The 19544-nt window shown below is 37.7% G+C and overlaps 1 protein-coding gene across 4 annotated transcripts in view; it reads right to left on the reverse strand.

The window, feature by feature from the left end:
• The window catches only part of mgl (low-density lipoprotein receptor-related protein megalin), a 148543-nt gene that overhangs the window by 25919 nt on the left and 103080 nt on the right, over positions 1-19544 (reverse strand). For all 4 annotated transcript variants that reach the window (XM_070219215.1, XM_070219216.1, XM_044396282.2 and 1 more), the window contains exons 3-4: positions 2000-2146; positions 1260-1391 (exon numbers count right to left, since the gene is read on the reverse strand). In XM_070219215.1, coding sequence (XP_070075316.1) covers positions 1260-1391; positions 2000-2146 — 279 coding nt within the window. The remainder of the gene's footprint in view (positions 1-1259; positions 1392-1999; positions 2147-19544) is intronic.

Consider the following 19544-nt stretch of genomic DNA (forward strand, 5'->3'; position numbering starts at 1 on the left):
CAGTCTGCTGGCTGAATGCACTTGAACTTTATGCCAAAAGGAAAGTGCGGGGGAAAAGGCCGAGGAAAGCGGGAAAGGCGGGGAAATCGGGGAAAGCGCCGAAAGAGAGGGCCCGATAAGTCGGAGAAAGAGAGGGAGCTACAAGGCTTTCCACCCATACAAAGTCCAACCGGGCGAGAGCTGTTGAAAATGCATTAAATTCTTTGCTCAACGAGCAGACAACAGACTTTCGAGTTGAGGTGCTGGGAAAGCTGGAAAGGCGGGAAAAGCGGGAAAAGCGGTAGTGAAAAGTGGAAGAATGATGGGCCAAAAAAAGGACGGCCGGTCTGTCAGTGGATTATTAAAGTCCTCAGCGATAAATATTACCCCAGAGTCAAAGGGCCAAAATTAATCGTTGGCCGGAAAAAGAAAAGTCGAAGGAAAGCTAACTGCTGAAAATTAGTCTGCAGAGAGTGGAAAATTTAATATATTTCTTAGTTTCAATAATATACCTTAATTTCTATTAATAATTTTATTTTTTAGGATCCAAAAAACTATCCTTTTTACTCATATATAACCCTAAATTAGGCCTCCACTTTAATTTGAAATAAACATAAACTCAAAGTGAATTTTTATTTTAAAGACTGCTTACTTTTCAACCCAACAGAACTGAACTTCATTTGCGATTCCATCCATGAACCTCTCAACAGAAACAACTTTGGTCGGCCATCATCAATTCCACTAGCTAAAGGGTTAACCCTCTCAGCGCTTTTAACCCCCGTGGCCCACGAAATGGATTTATGGCCCCACATCAAATTGATCCATTTCTGTTCGCCCTGAGTTTTCCTCGCTAATTTGCGGCCTTTACCTTGGGGATTTCACAGATATTTCTCTCCCTTTTCTCTCTCGATATATGTGTATTATGTCTGTAAATATTTCGGGTTTACTTGTACGCTTGTGTAATTTAGTTGAGAAAACAAGAGCTGCGGTCTTCGGTTACATCTCTGTGTTGAAATTTGCATAAATAAAATTGGCATAATAAAATGCAAACATTTTGCTTAGCAAATTGTTACAACACCACCCCGCCGTCGCCCTCTTGAAAGGATTCAAGGATTCCTTTTTGGGGACTTGGGATGAGAAGCTAGTCAATATTTGTGGAGTCAACAAATTTGCATGGAAAGCGGGAAAATGCGAGAAAATGAGAGAAAATGCTCGAAATCCTTGAGATTGAATGGGGTTATCTACTGCTTAGGAATACATAGTGTTTATAGGGTACTCACTGCACTGGGCCTCGTCCGATTTGTCCTCGCAATCCTCGATCATATCGCAACGATAGTGCGGAGGGATGCAATAGGTCTTGTTGAACACATACTGCCCGCAGTTCAGCTGGGGAGTTTCGCATTCCGGTGGGGCTGCAAAATTGGTTAAAAAATTTATTACAAAAGGTATGCAAAAAGTAGTTTTTAAATGGTATTCCCGGTTTTTCACTTTCACATGTCAAGTTAGCTGTCTAAAAGTATGCAACAATATATTTTTTGCACAAAAGTGATATAAGTTTATACAGGGAAACCAGCTATTCTTTATTCACTGCATACTTTTAGATACATATGATTTTAAAAACCTAGCTAAAACCCATATATTGATTAAAGATAGGTGTAAATTTTGAGATGTTTGAGATCCAAAATTATTTATATTTAAAAAACGCATAATTTCTTTTTTTCCAAATTTTCTTGAGTAGATTAAAAACAATTCAAAAATGTTCATTGAGCACTTTCTGCCATAATCAGATATTCGATAGGCACGCGTTCGATTTAATTAATTTCGGAAATTCCTGCGGATAATAGCCGGACTGAAATTCGATTAAGCCATTCAACGAATCGCCACCGCTGAGCTCTTGAATATTTCCTCGGTTTCTTTGGCAACGCGAATGGCACGGCCCACTTAATTACTGTCTATAATTTCATATTTTAATTATGGTCCCCCCCCAGAATTTCCAGCGACTATAGCTATTGGTACTTACGGCACGACTGCATCTCGTCCTCGCCATCGTCGCAGTCCTTTTGGTAATTGCAGACCCAGTGGTGCGAGATGCACTTGCCGTTGTTGCAGCGGAAGGAGTCCGTCGGACACTCGGTATTGATGCCGCCTGTGCTGCCCAAGCTGCCACCTGGAAAATGCGGAGGAAAAGCGGGAAAAGCGTATCAGTACGGAGGGCTCCTTTTCTCGGACTAATTGGCATGTGAACGCCGCTTTGTCATCCGACTTATCAGCAAGTCGGTTCGAAAACATTGCTAACAATCAATGAATGGCCAGTAAACAAACTGAAAAGTTGGCCACGACACTCGGAAATAATATTTATAATAATAATATAATTATAATGATATTTGTTTGTATTTAATATTAGCTTTTTTTCTAAGCAATTTTTTAAATACATTGTTTAGTCCTATATAAAAGAATGATAGTAAAAGCAATTAATTTATTAGAATTTAATAAAATATATAGTTGGAAAAATAAATAAAATATATAAGATATCAGAAGGCGTAACCTCATTTTTATACAATTTTTTAGACAAATAAAATGTATTCATTTAAATCCTATTTCATTATTTTTGAATAACTATTAAAGTTAATCATTGAAGCTAATCAAATGATATACATATTTAACAAGAGAAAACGTATAATTTTCGTAGCTGAGCTTCAAAGAGTGACTTCTTTTTTTTTTGATTCACTTGAATTATAAATGCTTTTCTGCTAATTAACAAGCTGAGAATGCACTTTTTTCGAGTGTGCAAAAAGGAGCTTGGCAAAGGCAAAGGAAGGGGAAGCCTGCTGAAGCTGCAGACAACAAAAGACTGTCATAAAATGGCAGCTGCAAGGATGCGCCTCAACTTTTGTGGCTGCCAAAGCCGCCGCGGCTAATGGCCTTGTCACACACACACATATATACACACACATGAGGGAAAATAGGAGGGAAAACGGGAGGCAGGAAAAACTGCAACAGCAGAGGCCAAGGAAAAAGGAGCAGGCAAGTCAGAACGCGACCGGAAATGCTTAGCTGGGATTTCTTCTCGACGGAGCCAAAATGCCGGCGAATGTGGAGCAGGGGCGGGGGCAAAGGGGGGCCAAAGGGGCACACGGGAGGTCGACTGTTCAGTTTTTGGGGCCAGGGCGCTGACAATGTCATTTGTTTCCGGCTACGTGCACTCTGCACGTGCCCAACTTTTTGCGGCCAAGCGGGAGAAAGTGGAGAAAGGCGCAGTGGAGCATCCCCCCCTCTCCACCTTTTATTTCCCGTATTTTTCGCATTTTTGCCTTTTCGCTTGCACCTGCTCCAGCTGCAGTGCAACTTGCAATGGCGCATCTTCGATGGAAGTTGAAACCGAACTTCAATTAAGCCCGATTCGATGTGAAGTTAACCGAATTGGCACAAACTAAAGCCAAGAATTGAAACCGAATTGAGAGCGAAATGGAATCAGCACAAAGAACGTGTCAAATGAAGACAATAGAAGGCGAAGAAAGAAAAAGCTTTCAAGATAATTGAGAATCTAAAATGATTTCAAACTATGTACATTTGAAGCTTAAGAAGGAAATTTACAAATAATTCAATTTTAAAATATATTTATAATTTAGCTTCCCCTAATAATAATTATAATATTTTATTTAAGCTAATAATACATTTTAAGGGCATTTTAAGAAATGTTTTTTATTATTTCTATCATTTTATTAGATTAAAATGTAGCATACTTTCTTCTTAAACATTTTAAATCAATCAAATTAAATATTAAAGTTGTTTGTTGGCCGCGTAAACACACACATGGCCACACCTTTTCCCCCCTTTCCCCACGTTTTTCCATCCACCTTTGAAATAACCCCGAAAACTTCATGTCTAATTATGCATCTAATTAGTGAGTGCATTCTCCGTTTGGCAATTCATGCCGAAATCATTTTTGCCGCTTCCGCTGCCATAATAAGAGGCAAACCACAGACGACAACCCGAGTTAAGCCCCCCTTGCACCACCGTCCCTGTTTTTCCTGCAATTCATTGCGAGTTTAAGTACGCATGCCTTGCCACAGAATGAAAACGGAGTCATGTTTTATCACGGCGCATAATTCACATTCGCATTTCGGGGGATTCCTCCTATAATTGCGCCATGCGAAACCTTTCATTCATGCATTATGCTGCCCGAATAATAATAATAATAATAATTGGGGAAATGCCAACAGGGCTGCAAAAGCGCTGTGAAATATATGTCAAATTTAGTGCTGAATATTTAAATATTTTCTAAAATATTTCAAGGACTTATCATTGCTGAATATTTAAATATTTTACAAAATATTCAAATATTTGTGTTGGGTATTACATTTTTGATGAACATTCGAAACATGACATTTAAATTTATTTAAAAATACTCTTTATTTGAATAGTTTTTCCACCACTGTCTAAAGAGTTGTACTTGCTGAACATATAAATATTTTACATAATGTTGAAATATTTTTATAAGTTTAACATTACATTTTGATATATTTTTGAAACATGAAATTTAAATTTATAAAAAAATTATATTTATTTCAATACTTTTTAATCGATTTTCAACCACTGTCCAAGGACTTGTCCCGCATCTGTTTGGGGAACTTTTCTTACTTCGTTTGCTCGCCACTTTGTTGTGGAAAAAGCCTCTTGGAATAGTTTTCGGCTGGCAGGAAAACTATTTTGGTGTCCAAGTTAAGAAACGAAATAAAATGAAATAAAAGAAAACAACAAGCTGCCTTTGATGTGCCCGCACAAAAGTTGCTCTACCCGGGAAATGGGGGATAATGACACAGGGCGGCGGGAATTTCCCCCCGATCACCCCGATCCGCACCCAAATCCAACTTCAACTCGGGAAATTCCTGTCCTCCCATCAACCGCGACAACATCAAAATGCACGTTATTAAGTATTATGTTGCCGTTGCTGCTTCTATTTGTTTTTATTGTTATGGGCCATGTTATGGCCATGTCCTGCTCCTTTTCGCCATTCTCCATTCGCCATTCTCCTGCCAACAGCATCAACGGTTTTAAGAGCTTACAAAATATTTTGTAATTTTGTCACGTCTCAACTTTGGCGACGTCACTTAAAATTACATTTAACACAAAAAGCAGGCAAAAAATACCCAAACAAAGGGACCAGAAAGGCCAGGAAATAATGTTTGTCTGCGATTTTCCTTGGCACTTCTACTTTTTGGAGGGGGTAAATCAAAAATAGATGAATGGTTGGCTGGACGAGTAGATGGATGGTTCAGGCATTTCCCACGCGCCCCACAAAAATATAAGAAAAATATTTCATATTTAATATATATATTACATTTTCTCCTAAACGAATTAAAAATAAAATAAACCTTCGGTTACAAACTTTTCTTTTTCTTTAATCCCCCCAAAAGTGTTATATATTTTTAACAAAAATTACAAACACCGATGGATTATCGGGCAAGTGTGTTTTCTAAGTAGATTGAAGAGCTTTTCCCCATCAATTTTGTATTGGGCTTTGAGTAGTTTTTAAACTGATTCGTAATCTTCTTAAGCTTCAGAGAGGTGAAAACAATCGGTTTGGCCACTGGAAATTGTGAATTTTCAGCCACTCGAGCCCTTTTCAGGCTTTTGATTTTTAACTGAACATCCAGCTTAGCCCCAAACATAAAGCTTATAAAGTGACTGAAGCTCTCAACTCCCCCATCGCTTGTGTTGCTGAAACAAGCATAAATCAATGTTTACATTTTGACAGAAGAAAAAATGATTTGGGCCAAATCAAAATGGAAATATGCATTTCTGTTCTAAGTATGTCATGAATAGATGGCTTACTATTATACCACACTGCAGAAAAATGGGTTTACAATTTTTTTAGATTTTTATTTACATAATTATAATAGTTAGGATATTTTTCTCAGCTTGAGTGGGTTTAAAAAATATTTTAAAATAAGAAAACTTCTGAAATAAATACATTATGGCATACAACTTTTTTATACAAATATTAAATCCTATTTTTAGAGTTTTATTTAAATTAGTATAATAGTTGGGATATTTTTCTGGGTGCATCACTGCCCATGACCATGGCTTTAGTGGGTTAAAGAGCAGTCCCCGACTCTGAGGCCACCCGAAAAGTGCAAGCCTTGCATTTGGAATCACCCCATCCGCATCGCTTTCCCTGCCATACATTTATTACCATGAATTTCCATTACTCACTTAAAGAGGGGTAAATCGGGTGGGGGCGTGGCCGCAAATACGGCAGTCAGACAAACGCGTTATGGGAACTGCGGAGCCGAGCTTCCCGACTTCCCTCGACTTCCCTCGCCTCCCTCGAAGATTCATCAATGAATTTATCAGTTTTTATAGGCAATTTATTATTTATTGATGGCTGTGCCACTGGCTAAAAGCGAACCCCAGGGAGTGGGTGGTTTCGTTATGGATATGAATACTACCCGGAGAACGCAGAGTACCCAGTATATCCATCTCCAGTCGCACATCCAGCCACATAGCATACATTTGAGGGCCAGACAATAACTGGCAACAGCTTTTCAAACTCCAAACGATTCTTTCTCTCCCCTTTTTTTCCCCCACTCCTGCTTTTCTTTTCTTCTTTTTTTTTTGGGACTTTTTGAATAATGGCAGGGGCATGTGGAGGGTTTTGAGGCAGTTTGGTCATGTGGAGAGTGCATTTGGCAGTCATAAAGGAAGCGAAGCCAAAAAAGCAGACGAAGCCAAAGAGAATAAAATAATGGCAAGTGAAAAGGCGACCGACGACCATGGGAATGCCCTGATAAAAATGGGTTAATATGCAATATCTTTAAAAATATAATATACAATGAAATATATTATAGCTATTTTAATTTTCAGCTAGGTATTTAATTAAATACCAAAAATACCAGAAATACGAAAAACTAATGGAAAATATATCTGAATAAATATTTGATAAAGTAAAATTAATATTTTTTAAATGTATCCCTTAGCAGATGAACCTTGTTTTGGGATTCAGGAAAAGAAAACTCCCAAGAGCCGCAACATTCAGCCGGAAAACGGAAAATGGAAAATGGCAAGAGTAATGCGAAAGCGATGAAGCCGCGTCATAATGTCCGGCAAATTGTTGCGGGCATTCGTATCGAGCACGTCTCAGTTTACAATGTTTGCCTTTGATTTCCCATTCAGGGCATTAAAATTCCTCGGGCGAGGGGTATTTTCTAGAGGTGAGATGTTTATGGATCGATTTCGATATTTATCGACATGAATTTATGCTAATCTCGGTATTTAAATGTCATGCGATATTCCCAACTATTTAAATATTTATGTATTTTATTATAGCTTCCAGCTTTTAATGCTTTTTTTGTGCTTCTAAATCAGGTAAAATTTGAAAGTATCGATTTCGATGTTTATTGAAATTTATTCCCCGCTATTTAAACATTTAAATTATAATCCATCTTTGAGCAAACATATAGATAGATCTATTCATCACTAGCATTTAATTATTTAATATTTTCGTACCTTCTCGGGAGACTATCCCACAAATCGGCCCAGCCAATAGCCATATATCGATGACCACAGCCGCTTAACCGCCTCTTAACCCCGCCTTAACCCTCCCCTGACCAGTAATGTGATTTCGTACGTGCTCCGAAGCGACAGCAGATGGGCAAAGGGGCGCCGAAGGGCGTGGTAGCTCGTGATTAATTTATAATTTTATATAAATAATTAATTGCGCTGCGAAATGCGCCATAAAATGCATATTCCGGCATTAACTTATAAATAAATTCGTGACACTAAATCACATGACAAATTTTCCAGTATTAAATGTGATAAATTTCAAAATGCAACAACGAAATAAAAGCGAAAAACAAGAAATAAATATCAAACAAACACCGATGTGCTTTCAATGCATGCGAAAGTAGTTGCAACAAAAAAAGAGCAAGTAAACGAAGCAGCATAATAATAATTTATTTCGGTATGAGGCGCATAAATGGAAATAAATTAAATATTTATGCAGCACATAACCTGGACGGCAAACGGCAAACAAAGGCCAAGGAGCAAAAGAAATTAAATAAATACAAATATAAATAAGCAAATAAATATGGCATCAGAGGGAAAGGGAGGAGGACAAGAACAAACAGACAACGGGGCTCAAAACGACAAAAAAAGGCCAACAACCAAATGCAACTTGGCCAAACAAAATACAACAAACATGAATAAAAAAAAAACGGGGGGCTTCAGCAGAGATGCCGTTAATTATGCCACCAAAGTGAGATTCTTTTTTTAACGAGTAAATTATTATACGCTGTCATGCAAATAGTTGCAATAAAAAAGGCAAAAACTCAGACACACAGGCGCCAGAGCATGGCCATAAAAGAAAAGGGCGTGCGATGGGTGAAAAGGGGGGGGGGTGGACAGGGGCGGGGGACAGGAGCTGCCATAATTGCAAGCTCGAAGCCAACTCCCAACCCAAACGGCAAACTGCAGGCCATCCAGCAATCCCACCCAAAAATCACACATAAAAAATTGCAATTTCAAAGCGAAGAAATATGTTAAAAGTTCTGAAATTATATTTTACAAATTTTTTTATAAATGTTAAGTAATTTAATTATTAAGTTTGAAAAAGAAGGAATACTTTAATAGATTTTACTTATCCTAAAGAAATATTCTTATTCTTTCAATTTGCAAATATTTTTTAATCATTTCCAAAAATAAATTTTTTTTGTCTACAATTTTTTTTGAATTTTCATTACAAGTTAGCTGCATTTTTTTGCAGTGCTGCCCCTGCCCTGTCCTGAGACTCATTTGTATGCACACAGGCGGCCTATTATTTTTAGCGCTGACGTGGGCGACGACGCCGCCGACCCGCAACGGCTGTGAAGGGTTAATGCGACCGCGGCAACAAGCCAATGGATGGATACCGTGGATCCCGTGGATCCCGTCCTGCCCCCCAGTATCCCGCGTCCCAGCTCCACGACGTGTGGACCACCGATGCGGACGATGACGTTGACGACGACGTCACAGCCAGCGGGCAAAGTAAACAGGGAATGGTCGGCGAGAGGGGGTTCGATGAGTTTTTATTGTATTATTTTTCAATTTCTTGTATTCTTCATACTTTTTTTAGGGTGCTATATATTAAGATACGTTATACATAAGTCATTTAAAAAATATAAAAAAGTTTTTTGCTAGGTATTAAATATTTTATAAACAAATTGATATAGTTTCTTTTTCAAAATATTCCATTTAATATTTTTAATTTAATTTAAATAGTAACCTATAAAGCCCCCCTCGCACTTGCAGCTTTCAACTGCAGGTCAAAAACACAGATACACACACGCAACAAGACGCAGACAGCCGCAATTTATATTTGATGACCTTACGCACATTCAATGAGCAAAACAAGGGCGAAAAGTACTTCAAAGGACTTTCGTTCGGCATCCAGGATACAGGATCCAGCATCCAGGATCCACGAACCGTATCCGGAACACGACGACCAGTGCACGTATTAATAATAATCCCTACGATCCGAAAAGCTGGCATAATTAATGGCCTACAAACAAGCAGTTCATAAATTGTCGAACCTTCAGAGAATCAGAAAAATGGGGAAAAATACCACTGAAAGGACATTTAAACTGGTTAAAATTAAATATTATTATTCAACTATTTAATATTAAGTTTAAATATAATAATCATCTGATATTTTATGGTTCCCGAAAATTAAAAATATTTAACTTACGGTTTAACCTTTGGTTAACTTTTTGTGAACAATTGTTTTGTTTTAAATTGACGCATAAAATGTGTAAAAAATTTCTAACAATGTTGGCTTAATTTGTTTGTCAATAGTGGCTATAATGGAGGAAAAGGGGACACAGAGAAGGGGAAAAGCGGGAGAAAAGCGGCGGAAAAGAGATTTGTACGTGACATTGCAGCCAAGCTGGGAAACTGAGCAAAGTGACTCCATAACCACGTTGTGCAACCGAAAACACCAATAACTAAAGAGAGTAAAAGCAACAAACAATTTCAAACTAGCTCAAGCAACAAACACAAAGAACAACAAAAACTCAAGTATAAACTGATAGGCAAAAACAACAATTAGAGCGGCAAACTTGGCGATTTAAAAGCCACTTTTAGCTATTTTAAAAGGCTAAAATTCGTATTTTTATAAAAAACAATGTGTATTAATTAAAAATGTATTTTAAATAAAATATTTTCGTTTCCTCAAGCTATTTGTAGTTTAAATATTATTTGCATATTTATCGATTGCTTTTTATTAACAATACATGGCGTTTGTATTAAAATATTTCTTAAACAAACAAACAAAGAGTTTTTAGCTTTCTTCTTTCTTATTTTAAAATAAAAAGTTTACTTTTGAAGCGAGTTGTTTGCACTATTTTTGTTTAGCTTTTTTCGCTGATATTTGCCAGCTCAAACGGCAAAAAAAAAAGAAAATGAAGTGAGGAGAAGGGGAATTCCCGCTATGTGACACACGGGAGAAATTAATGCCTGCCAAAATGCGCGCCAGCCTGCCTTTCTTTTTCGCCCCCTCTCTTTCACCGCCTCGCCACCTGTCTCTTTCTACTCCTCGGCACGTTCCCCAAACAAATAGAGCGAGAGGGAGGCTGGGGCGGAAGAGAGAGACGGGGATAGGGAATAACGTGCTAAAAGCAGAGCTCCGAAAACAAAAATGAAAAAATCAAAGAAAAACTCAGCCACCGAGATTTTTAGCGACAGTAAAAAAAAAACAGAAACACACACACAACTTTAATGTGCGAGAGAGAGAGAGGAAGAAAAGGAAAGAGAGAGGGAGATGTTGAGGTTGTCATCTCATTCTTGAGTTGCTTTTAGATTTTAAAGCAGGTCTTTATGTAAAAATGCAAATTGGCAAAATGGGATAAGATTTATTAAATAAGATATTATTGGATTTGAAAGTAAGCTTTCAGTGTAAGATGTTTTTATAAACGAGTGCGTATACGTAATATTTAGGAAAAATATTTAAAAAAGGTATTTTTTGAATTATAAACACTACAAAAATTTAAATGAAGGTTTTTTTTTAAATTTAAATATTTTAAAATTCAAAAAAATATTGAAATATTTAAAAAAAATCTTTGTAACATTTTAATGGGTAATATATCGTTTGATATATATTTTCTGCCTGCATTCCTTAACACTCGCTAGTTTTGTTCCCTCGGCTCAGCTTTAAAATTGACACAAAAGGATTTTTCCACGCCCGGTTTTGCTTTCCTTTTTGTTCGTGTTGTTGCTCGGCTTTATTATGGCTTTCTTTCCCGCCGCCTTTGCCTGGCCCCGCCCCCTTGCCGCCCCTTCATCCTCTTGTTGCCTTGTTGTTAGTGAAAATCCCTTTGTGCTGGCCCAAAGGACAATGGCATTGACTCGATTCGGAGTTGAATGCAACCTGGCATACAAAATGCAGAGGAATTCTGGCGAAGCGCTGGCGTAACTTTAAGTGGCCATAAGCACACGGCGCTGGAATCTTGATGTGGATGATGCTTAATGACCTTGAAAATAAGGGGCTGTTGTCATGTAATGGAGAACAAAAGTAATTGCAAACTGAGGGATTTTCTTAACGTGGCGAAGAAAACAACAAGAAGGTCAAAAGAAAAGAAAATCGAAATTAAATTATATTATAAATTATACTTCTAAAATAAATATTAAATACTTCAAAAGAATTTATAGGAAACTATTTATTTATTCATAATAAAATGCAGACAAAAAATAAATCTTTAATTTATAGAAATTTTTTTCATTAAAGTCGGGTACTTTCATTTCACCAGGGGTTTTCTTCTTTCCTTCTTTTAATTTTTCTCTCAGCTTTTCCTGATTTTCCTGCTTTTCCAACCATTTCCCTACTGTGCAACATTTGTGTCGCATTAATTTGAATTTGAAGCGCGTTCAAAATGAAATCACGCGCACTCCGAACCAGAGGGCAAAAAACACTGGGCTGGCCTTTCGGGGGTTAAGGGTCAGGGGGTCAGGGGGTCAGGCGGTTAAGGGGGTCGGGGGGTTAAGGGGCAGTCGGTGTGACCAGCCCTGATGTTGTTTATGGTGGCAGACGGCGCGAAATTAGCATTAGGCCAAACGATGCCAAACAATTTCGCTGCCACGCCCCCTGCTGCCGCCCCCGCTTCCTCCCGAAAAACAATGGCCGTTGCGGCTGGGGGTTAAGGATTGGCGGCCAAGGGGGGTTAAGGGTTAAGGGTCCCCAGCCCATCCGCGTTGCATGCCAGCATTATTGGAAAATGCATTTCGGCTTTTAATTGCCAGCAATTGATGGCCTAAAGGGAAAACTTTAAACTTTAAGGGAAAAAACCCAGCATGGGCGTGGGTGGAAAAGTGTGGCAAGGGGGGTGGTTAGTGGGCAAGCCCCTCGGGTGTCGTTGGTCAATCGCAGCCAAATGTGGAAGCGTTAACCCTTCACTACACTGCCGTCGCCCCTTTTAACCCATTTGGAGCCCACAGCCAATTTCTCCCCATTTTCTCATCGCCTCTTTCGCTGTTAATAATCGATGACTGCAGCAGGGTTAAAGGCAAGGGGATAGCGTTAAGGGAAGGGGTTAAGGATTGCCAGCAAGTGTCGCTGGCCGCACAGTCGTGGCCAGTGATTTAGGGTCACCAGCACACGGCCAAATTGGCTATGCATTCACCCGCGAAAAAAAAGGCCACAATCCAACCCTCAACCAAGTGAAACAATATTAGTTACACTTGAAAAAAATGAATTAGAAGTAGCTTTGAATATTTGCTGTTTCAACAAATACTATTAAAGAAAAGAATATTAACTTCTCTTTTAAGGCTTTCTATTTATACCACGAGAGGTGTCTAAAAGTATGCAACAATTTATTTTCATTTTTCAAAGCATACATTTAGGCAGCTTTTTAAGAGATTTTAAATTTAGGGATTTCTGTGCCGTTTCGAATACTTTTAAATTCATTGCTGAACTAATTTAAGAACTACATTTTTAAGAAATTTCAAAGAGTTGTAGCGTATACGCCATGTTGAACCATCAAAATGCAGGCCATTTTCAAGGGGAGTTTTTAAGCAGGGGTGCAGCTTATGTTTTAACCCCCTGCTGATGCATGGGCGGTGGCTTTAGGGGTGGTGGCGACTTGGCTTAGTGGTGCGGAAATATTAAATGCGCCACTTTGCCGCACCATGCATTATTTTTCACTTCCGCCACTGGAAATGGCCGCCGATCAGTCATCGAGGGTTTGTCCCACCTGCCAAATAGCTTCAGAAAAAGTGCCGCCTGCCCCTTTGGAAAAATGCATTATTCCGGGTGGGAATGGGTAATTTTTGCAGTGGGGTGGAAAGTATGGAAAATATTCCAGGAAACCGTGTTTAAAATTTTTATAGTTTCCATGCATATTTCAGGTTTTAGGGGTCTTAAAGTGAAGCCTTCATTTAAATGAGGAATAAAATAGTTTTATGAAATGATAACAGTTCACCTGGCTTTTTAAATGATTTAGCGTTAGCTTTTCTGTCATTGCATATTTTTGTTTACCTGGAAAGAGAAAGAATAAAATTTATAAAATTAGTAAAATATTTTATAATTTAAATTAAGGTTACAAATAATTAAAACGTCTTCAAAGAACCATCACTTTCTTTAATAAACCCTGATTACGAACCCCTTCTTAGCACAAGTGTTTGTTTAAATTTTCCCTTTGAATCGCAGCGATAATCCCGCACTCTTGATATGCAAATGGAAAGCCCACTTTTTGTGTTTTCGAATTTGGAAAAACCCTATGGCATCTACTGGACGAATGTCAATTGCAGGCGATCCAAATAAACAAACGAGAATTAAATGGAAATAAAATGAAATGGCTCAGAGCTGTGGGTAAAAAAAAAGAAGAGAATGCCTTAATTAAAAGCATATTATTCCCATGAATATTTTGTTGAGGCCCCCTGAAAACTGAAAACTGGATGCTGGGAAACTGAAAGCACAAACAGCAACACTCCGAAAAGGGGAGAAAAGGATTTACAGTCCTTTGGCCATTGTTTTCGGCTGTGGCCATTGTTGCTCTGCTCTGCCGGTTGCAGATTTTGCCATCATAAAATATTCAAAACATTTAAGAAATTTTCTGTGACAATGGCAATCTCCTTCCTTTTAATCCTGGCCCATACCAAAACACAAAAAAAAATATACAAAACAAAACAAAAGCTGAAAATAATAACAAAATTCCACTTAAATTGCGCTTTTAGTTTTCCTCACTCACACACACACACATACAGACACACTAGTTCTTCTTCTTCCTCCTGGTTTTCCATCTTGATGCAGCGCCATCTTGCGGCCATTTGTAAAATGTCACAAAACGAAATGAAAATTGAAAATAAAATTGAAGAGCCCAAGAAAAGCGGTAGGCAGCGGGGCAGGAAAAATGAATTGAATTATTTGACTGCCGGAGAAAATGCTTCTTAAAATATTAATTGAAATATTTAAATGTGGAAAAGCGGACAGAGGAAGCATCGGACTTTCACAAGTGCCGAAATGCTTTGGCAGAAAAGTGTTTTCAAAATGGCCTTTTCATTCGATAATTGATTGGAATCGTAAGGGCTGTCCTCAGTTTGGCATATTTACTTTTGATATATGCAGCATACATTTTATTATGGAAATAATACGTTTTGTAACTCTATACTAAATAAGAGCTGGCAATATTTTGCTTAAATTAATTTAAAGCCATCAAAAATAAAATGTATACAAACTATTGTTCTTTTTTCGGAGAGTTTTTTATTTTAAATATTTTAATTTTTTTTATTCATCTACGTACTTATCTTGTTTTAATTAATTTTTCCTTTTGCTTCTGAAATAAATTTCATTGCTAAAACATTATTATTTTCTGCAGTATTGTTATTTACGGAACTGCACAAACAAAATGCAAATGAACAAAAAGGCAAATGGCCAAGAAACTATATAGTAAGCATGAGCATATAAAAATATTTGGAATTTTTGTATATCGTTATCTATAAATATGCAAGGGGCCCTGCCGCACACACACAGCATACACAAAGAAAAGCTGCAAAGGCAGGCGAGTGGTGCCCCGAGGCAGTTCATAAACTTTCGAGTAAATTGCAAACTTATGCACTTCGTCCGTCGCCTTTTACCTGAGTTTGTTTGCATGCAAATCGAGAGCGGTTTACCTTTACCCATTTAACTTTTTCCCTTTTTCCTAACCATTTTCCCCTCTGAAAATTTGACTGCTTTTCCGCCAAGTTTACTGACTAGCAGCCACTTTTCATGTGTCGCTTCGTTTGTCATGCAATGCTCGCGGCGGCTCCTTAGTCGCATTTCCTTCTATTTCCCCCCCCATTTTCCCCACTTAACTATACTCAAATGACAACCACCCTTGTACAATATACTATATGCTATATTTGCCCCCTGAAAACCCTTTCGTTTTGACTGCATTTCGATGCATAACATCATAATATGGAAAACGATTCTATCTGAGCACATGGGCAAAACTAAATGGTAACATTAGTTTGGGGTGTGGGAAATTCGTTCTCGTTCCGTTTTCCCACAGCACTTTTCCACGGGGTGTCAAGAGGGGGATTGTGGGGTGCAGGGGGCAGCAGCGCAATAAAAGTTAAGTTCCATTTGTGGCTTACTGCAAAATGCAGAATGCAATAACAAAACTCAAACTCGAGTCGACATTTTTATGCATATTTATGGCATGGTCATAATAGCAACGGCAACAACAAAAACAGTGGTCACAATAGTAATAGCAAGTGGGTTAAGGTATTACAGAGCACCTCATGGGTTAAGACATTATGGTAAACGCACTATTTATGTAGGAACTAAAAAAAAACAAGCTCGGGTTTTATTTTAATGGCGTGTTCTCACTGTTTTTAAATAAAATATTAATATAACTTTTTATTATACCATAAAATATATGGTATGAAAAAACAATTTAAATAAATGTTCTTAAAGTCTATATAAAAATATTTTTTAAATCTCTGGAATCGATATGAAACTTTTATTCTCATAATCCCTTACAAATTTATAGAATTGCCAAGCGTTTTTTCTCTCAGTGCAACCAATAACGATAGTGCGTTCCGAGGGATTCTCTTAAATTTCAGTGCCCAGTTCATGATAATGCCCCGATTCCAGTTGTTTTTGTTAAAACAAAACCATTTTTACTTTAAATGCAAAACTGAGGCAGAAAGAGGGAGGGAAAGAGACGGCATGAGCGGCGGGGGAGCGAAAGGGAAGACTGCGAAGTAAGAGTGGGCGGCAAACTGAAGACAAAACAAGAAAAAAAATGGAGCAAAGAGATCCTTGACACAGAATGCAATGAAAGTCGCGATTGTAGCTGTTGCAGGGGAAATGAGTGGAGAGGGGCGTGGAGAAAGGTGCGGGAAAGGAGAAAATGGAGGGGAGAAAGCAGGGGGTGTGGGCACCAGAAACTTTCAGTTCGTGCTCTTTGCCTCTCGCTTCTTTCTTTCTAGTGTGAAGTGCGGGAAGTGAGCGACGGCAAATGAGTTTCTTGTTCTACACCCTACACCTGTGGCCATTCAAGGGTATGCCTAATTTGACCTAAGAATAGGTGAATAATAGCCCTTTTTGACTGTATGATTTTTGATTTCAGAAAATATGTATTTTTCACCAAAAACAATCAGTTGTTTGGCCAAAACTAAGAAAATAATTATCCAAATATGGAATGCCGTACATCGTTGAACTCCTAATGAAATTCTATATTGATTGGCATTAAAACCTAAAAATTTTAATTTTTGGTCATTTTTTGCTAAAAAATAAGGGCTAACACTTATCAAAAATGTCAAAATTTGCCAAAAATTAATTTTCCTAAATCAGTCTAAAAAGTGATAGGGATCAATTAATTATCTCGTTAGCTGTTCAAAACAGTTTGCATTTTTGATTTGGGACCATTTTGGGCAAAGATATAGCAAAAAAACTGCACTAAAAAGTCATATTTTTACAAAAAACGGAAATCCTGATTTTCCAACAAAAAAAATCAGTATTTTGGCCAAAACAAAAAAAATAATGATCCAAATATGGAATGTTATACATCGATAAACTCGTAATAAAATTTTCAATCGATTGGCATTAAAACATAAAAATTTTAATTTTTGAAAATTTTTTGCAAAAAAATTGTGATGTAAGCTTTTATCAAAAATGTAAAAATTGGCCGAAAATTTATTTTTCAAATTCTGCCTGAAAAGTAATAGGGATGAATTCTTTACCTCGTTAGCTGTTCAAAACAGTTTGTATTTTTGATTTGGGACCATTTTTGGTCAAGATATAGCAAAAAAACTGTACAAAAAGTCATTTTTTTACCAGAAACGGAAATGCTGATTTTTGGGTGGCTTTACATGAATTTTAATTAGTTCCTGTCTAATAACAGCGCATAAAGAACAGGTACTAGTGAGTGCCTCGAAAGTCGCGTATTCTGGTTATTGTTTTGCTGTTGCAAATATGATGTCACACGCCAAACTACACGAGCAACGAAAGCAAAAACAAGGAGCAGTGTTGGCCAAGTTAATAGCAAGCGAACGCATTAAGCAGGAGCGAGGGGAAAAATTGAATTCAATTTTCTTGCATGGGAATGATGGGGAAAACGACGCGGGGGGAGGGGGCTGGAAATTGCTTTCGCTGTTGTTGCTGCGCTATTAAATAGTGTTGGAAATAACACATTTCTGACACCCGACTCCGGATCGAGCTGAAGCGAAGGCTTTTCAGGTCGCTGGCGGGGATTTTCTAGGGGGATTTGCCCCACTCCAAACACCTACCCCTCTTTTGAGTTTGTCGAGGACCGGATGTGAGCGCATTTAGGGCGGTATTTATGAGACACGCCCTTCGGTCGCCCCATCCCCCGAAAGGGCTTACGTGTTAAAGGTAAAAAAAAAGGGGGGGAAAAGGGTTAAAGTATTTTAAAATATTCCAAAAGATTAGAGACCTGCCAAAACCGTTCAGCTTAATCTATACAGCATTTTGGTATTATCTTTCTGTAAGTAATTAAAAAATAGGTTTTATGTCTTAGCTTCAGAACAAGAAATTATTAACAAAATGATTAGGAATTCATAAATACTGGGGGTATTAAGGGAAAACTATGAAGAAAATATATAACTCATACGCAGTGTTGTCTGGTTTTCAAAGTAAGATTATAATTATAATTATATATCCAGACAATAAATAAATTATCTATTATATTGAAATCTCATATGAAAAGGAGCTACAATTTAAATGTGGTTCCTCGTTAAATGATTGTAATAAATTCCCGCGATTTTTGATTGATGGCGCTAACAATTGACCTGATTTTGGATTACAGGGTTTTGTGCAGCTAATTCTGAATTGTAAATTCTAAGCCCGGAGTTCGTGCAAAGATCCGCCCATTCCCATTCCTCCAGACCTCCGGAACCCGAAAGCCAATTAACAGTCCGTGCCGTGACTGTAAGTGCATGTTATGTTTTTGCCGCCTTCCGGTGTCTCCTCGCCCCCTTTCGTCCCCCCTTTTTGGCCCATTGTTAGTGCAAAGTTAGCATAGTAAAAAATAATTGAAAATTCGCACAAAACAAAACACGTTGCGGTATGTATGAGTGTATATGTTTGTGTGCGTGTTGTGAAATTTCATTTTGCTTGAACTTTCATTTCATTTGTGCCCGCATTTGTCGGGCATTTTTAAGCGAGGCTCTGGGTTTTCCATTTTCCACCCGAAAACCACCCATCAAATGCCAAATTAGAGGTGTGCGGGAAACACCTGCCCCCTTCTTCTTGTGGGCGTGGCAATTGTTGTAAGGAGTCCAAGTGCAAACGTTTTGTTTTGTTGGCCGAGATTGGAGCGCGCTTTTGAAATATTTATGCATGCAAATTCAACCGAAAAAACACGAAAAACGAAAGCGACAAAATGAAATGAAAGGCAAACTACCGGGGAAAAAAAAATCTCACAATAAGATAACACAACTGGAATATTTGTAGAAGTTGGGGGTGGCACTTGAAGATATCACATGCTAATTTAAATTAAAATTCCTCAAGTTTTTGTTTGGTAGAATTTATTTGAATTTTTGTGGGATATTTAAAGAAAATTTAATCAAAAGAGAAAATTATCAACAAAGTTTACAAGATTTCCATCAAAATTATGAATAAAATATAGCTCATACGCAGTGTTGTCTAGAAAATGAAATAAATATGACTCATACGCAGTGTTGTCTGGTTTTTAAATCAGTTTAACCTTTATTATTTTAGTATTAAATATTAGCTAAAAATTACTTCAAATTCCTTAGCTTAAATAAAGACGAAATGTAAATACTTAAGGCCAATAAAATGTAGATTTTCCAGCTTGCCTAAATGCAAACAGTTTACCTGACGCTAAGTAACTGTCTTCTTTGATTTTCTTTTGCCAAATGGCATACTCATTCGACTAATTTGCCATTTGCCAAAGAACACACACACACATACGCACATATAGCCGCAAAAACATACACACATACACGCCCACATAAATGGTTGTCCAACTTTGGTTTTGGGTTCAATTTGGTTTTTAGGGGGGTTTTCTGGTTTTCTGGGGGCTTTCAACAAATCTTGCCAATCAATGGCTACGTGAGTGCCAATTACA

Source organism: Drosophila takahashii, chromosome X (assembly GCF_030179915.1).
Source record: "Drosophila takahashii strain IR98-3 E-12201 chromosome X, DtakHiC1v2, whole genome shotgun sequence".
NCBI lineage: Eukaryota > Metazoa > Arthropoda > Insecta > Diptera > Drosophilidae > Drosophila > Drosophila takahashii.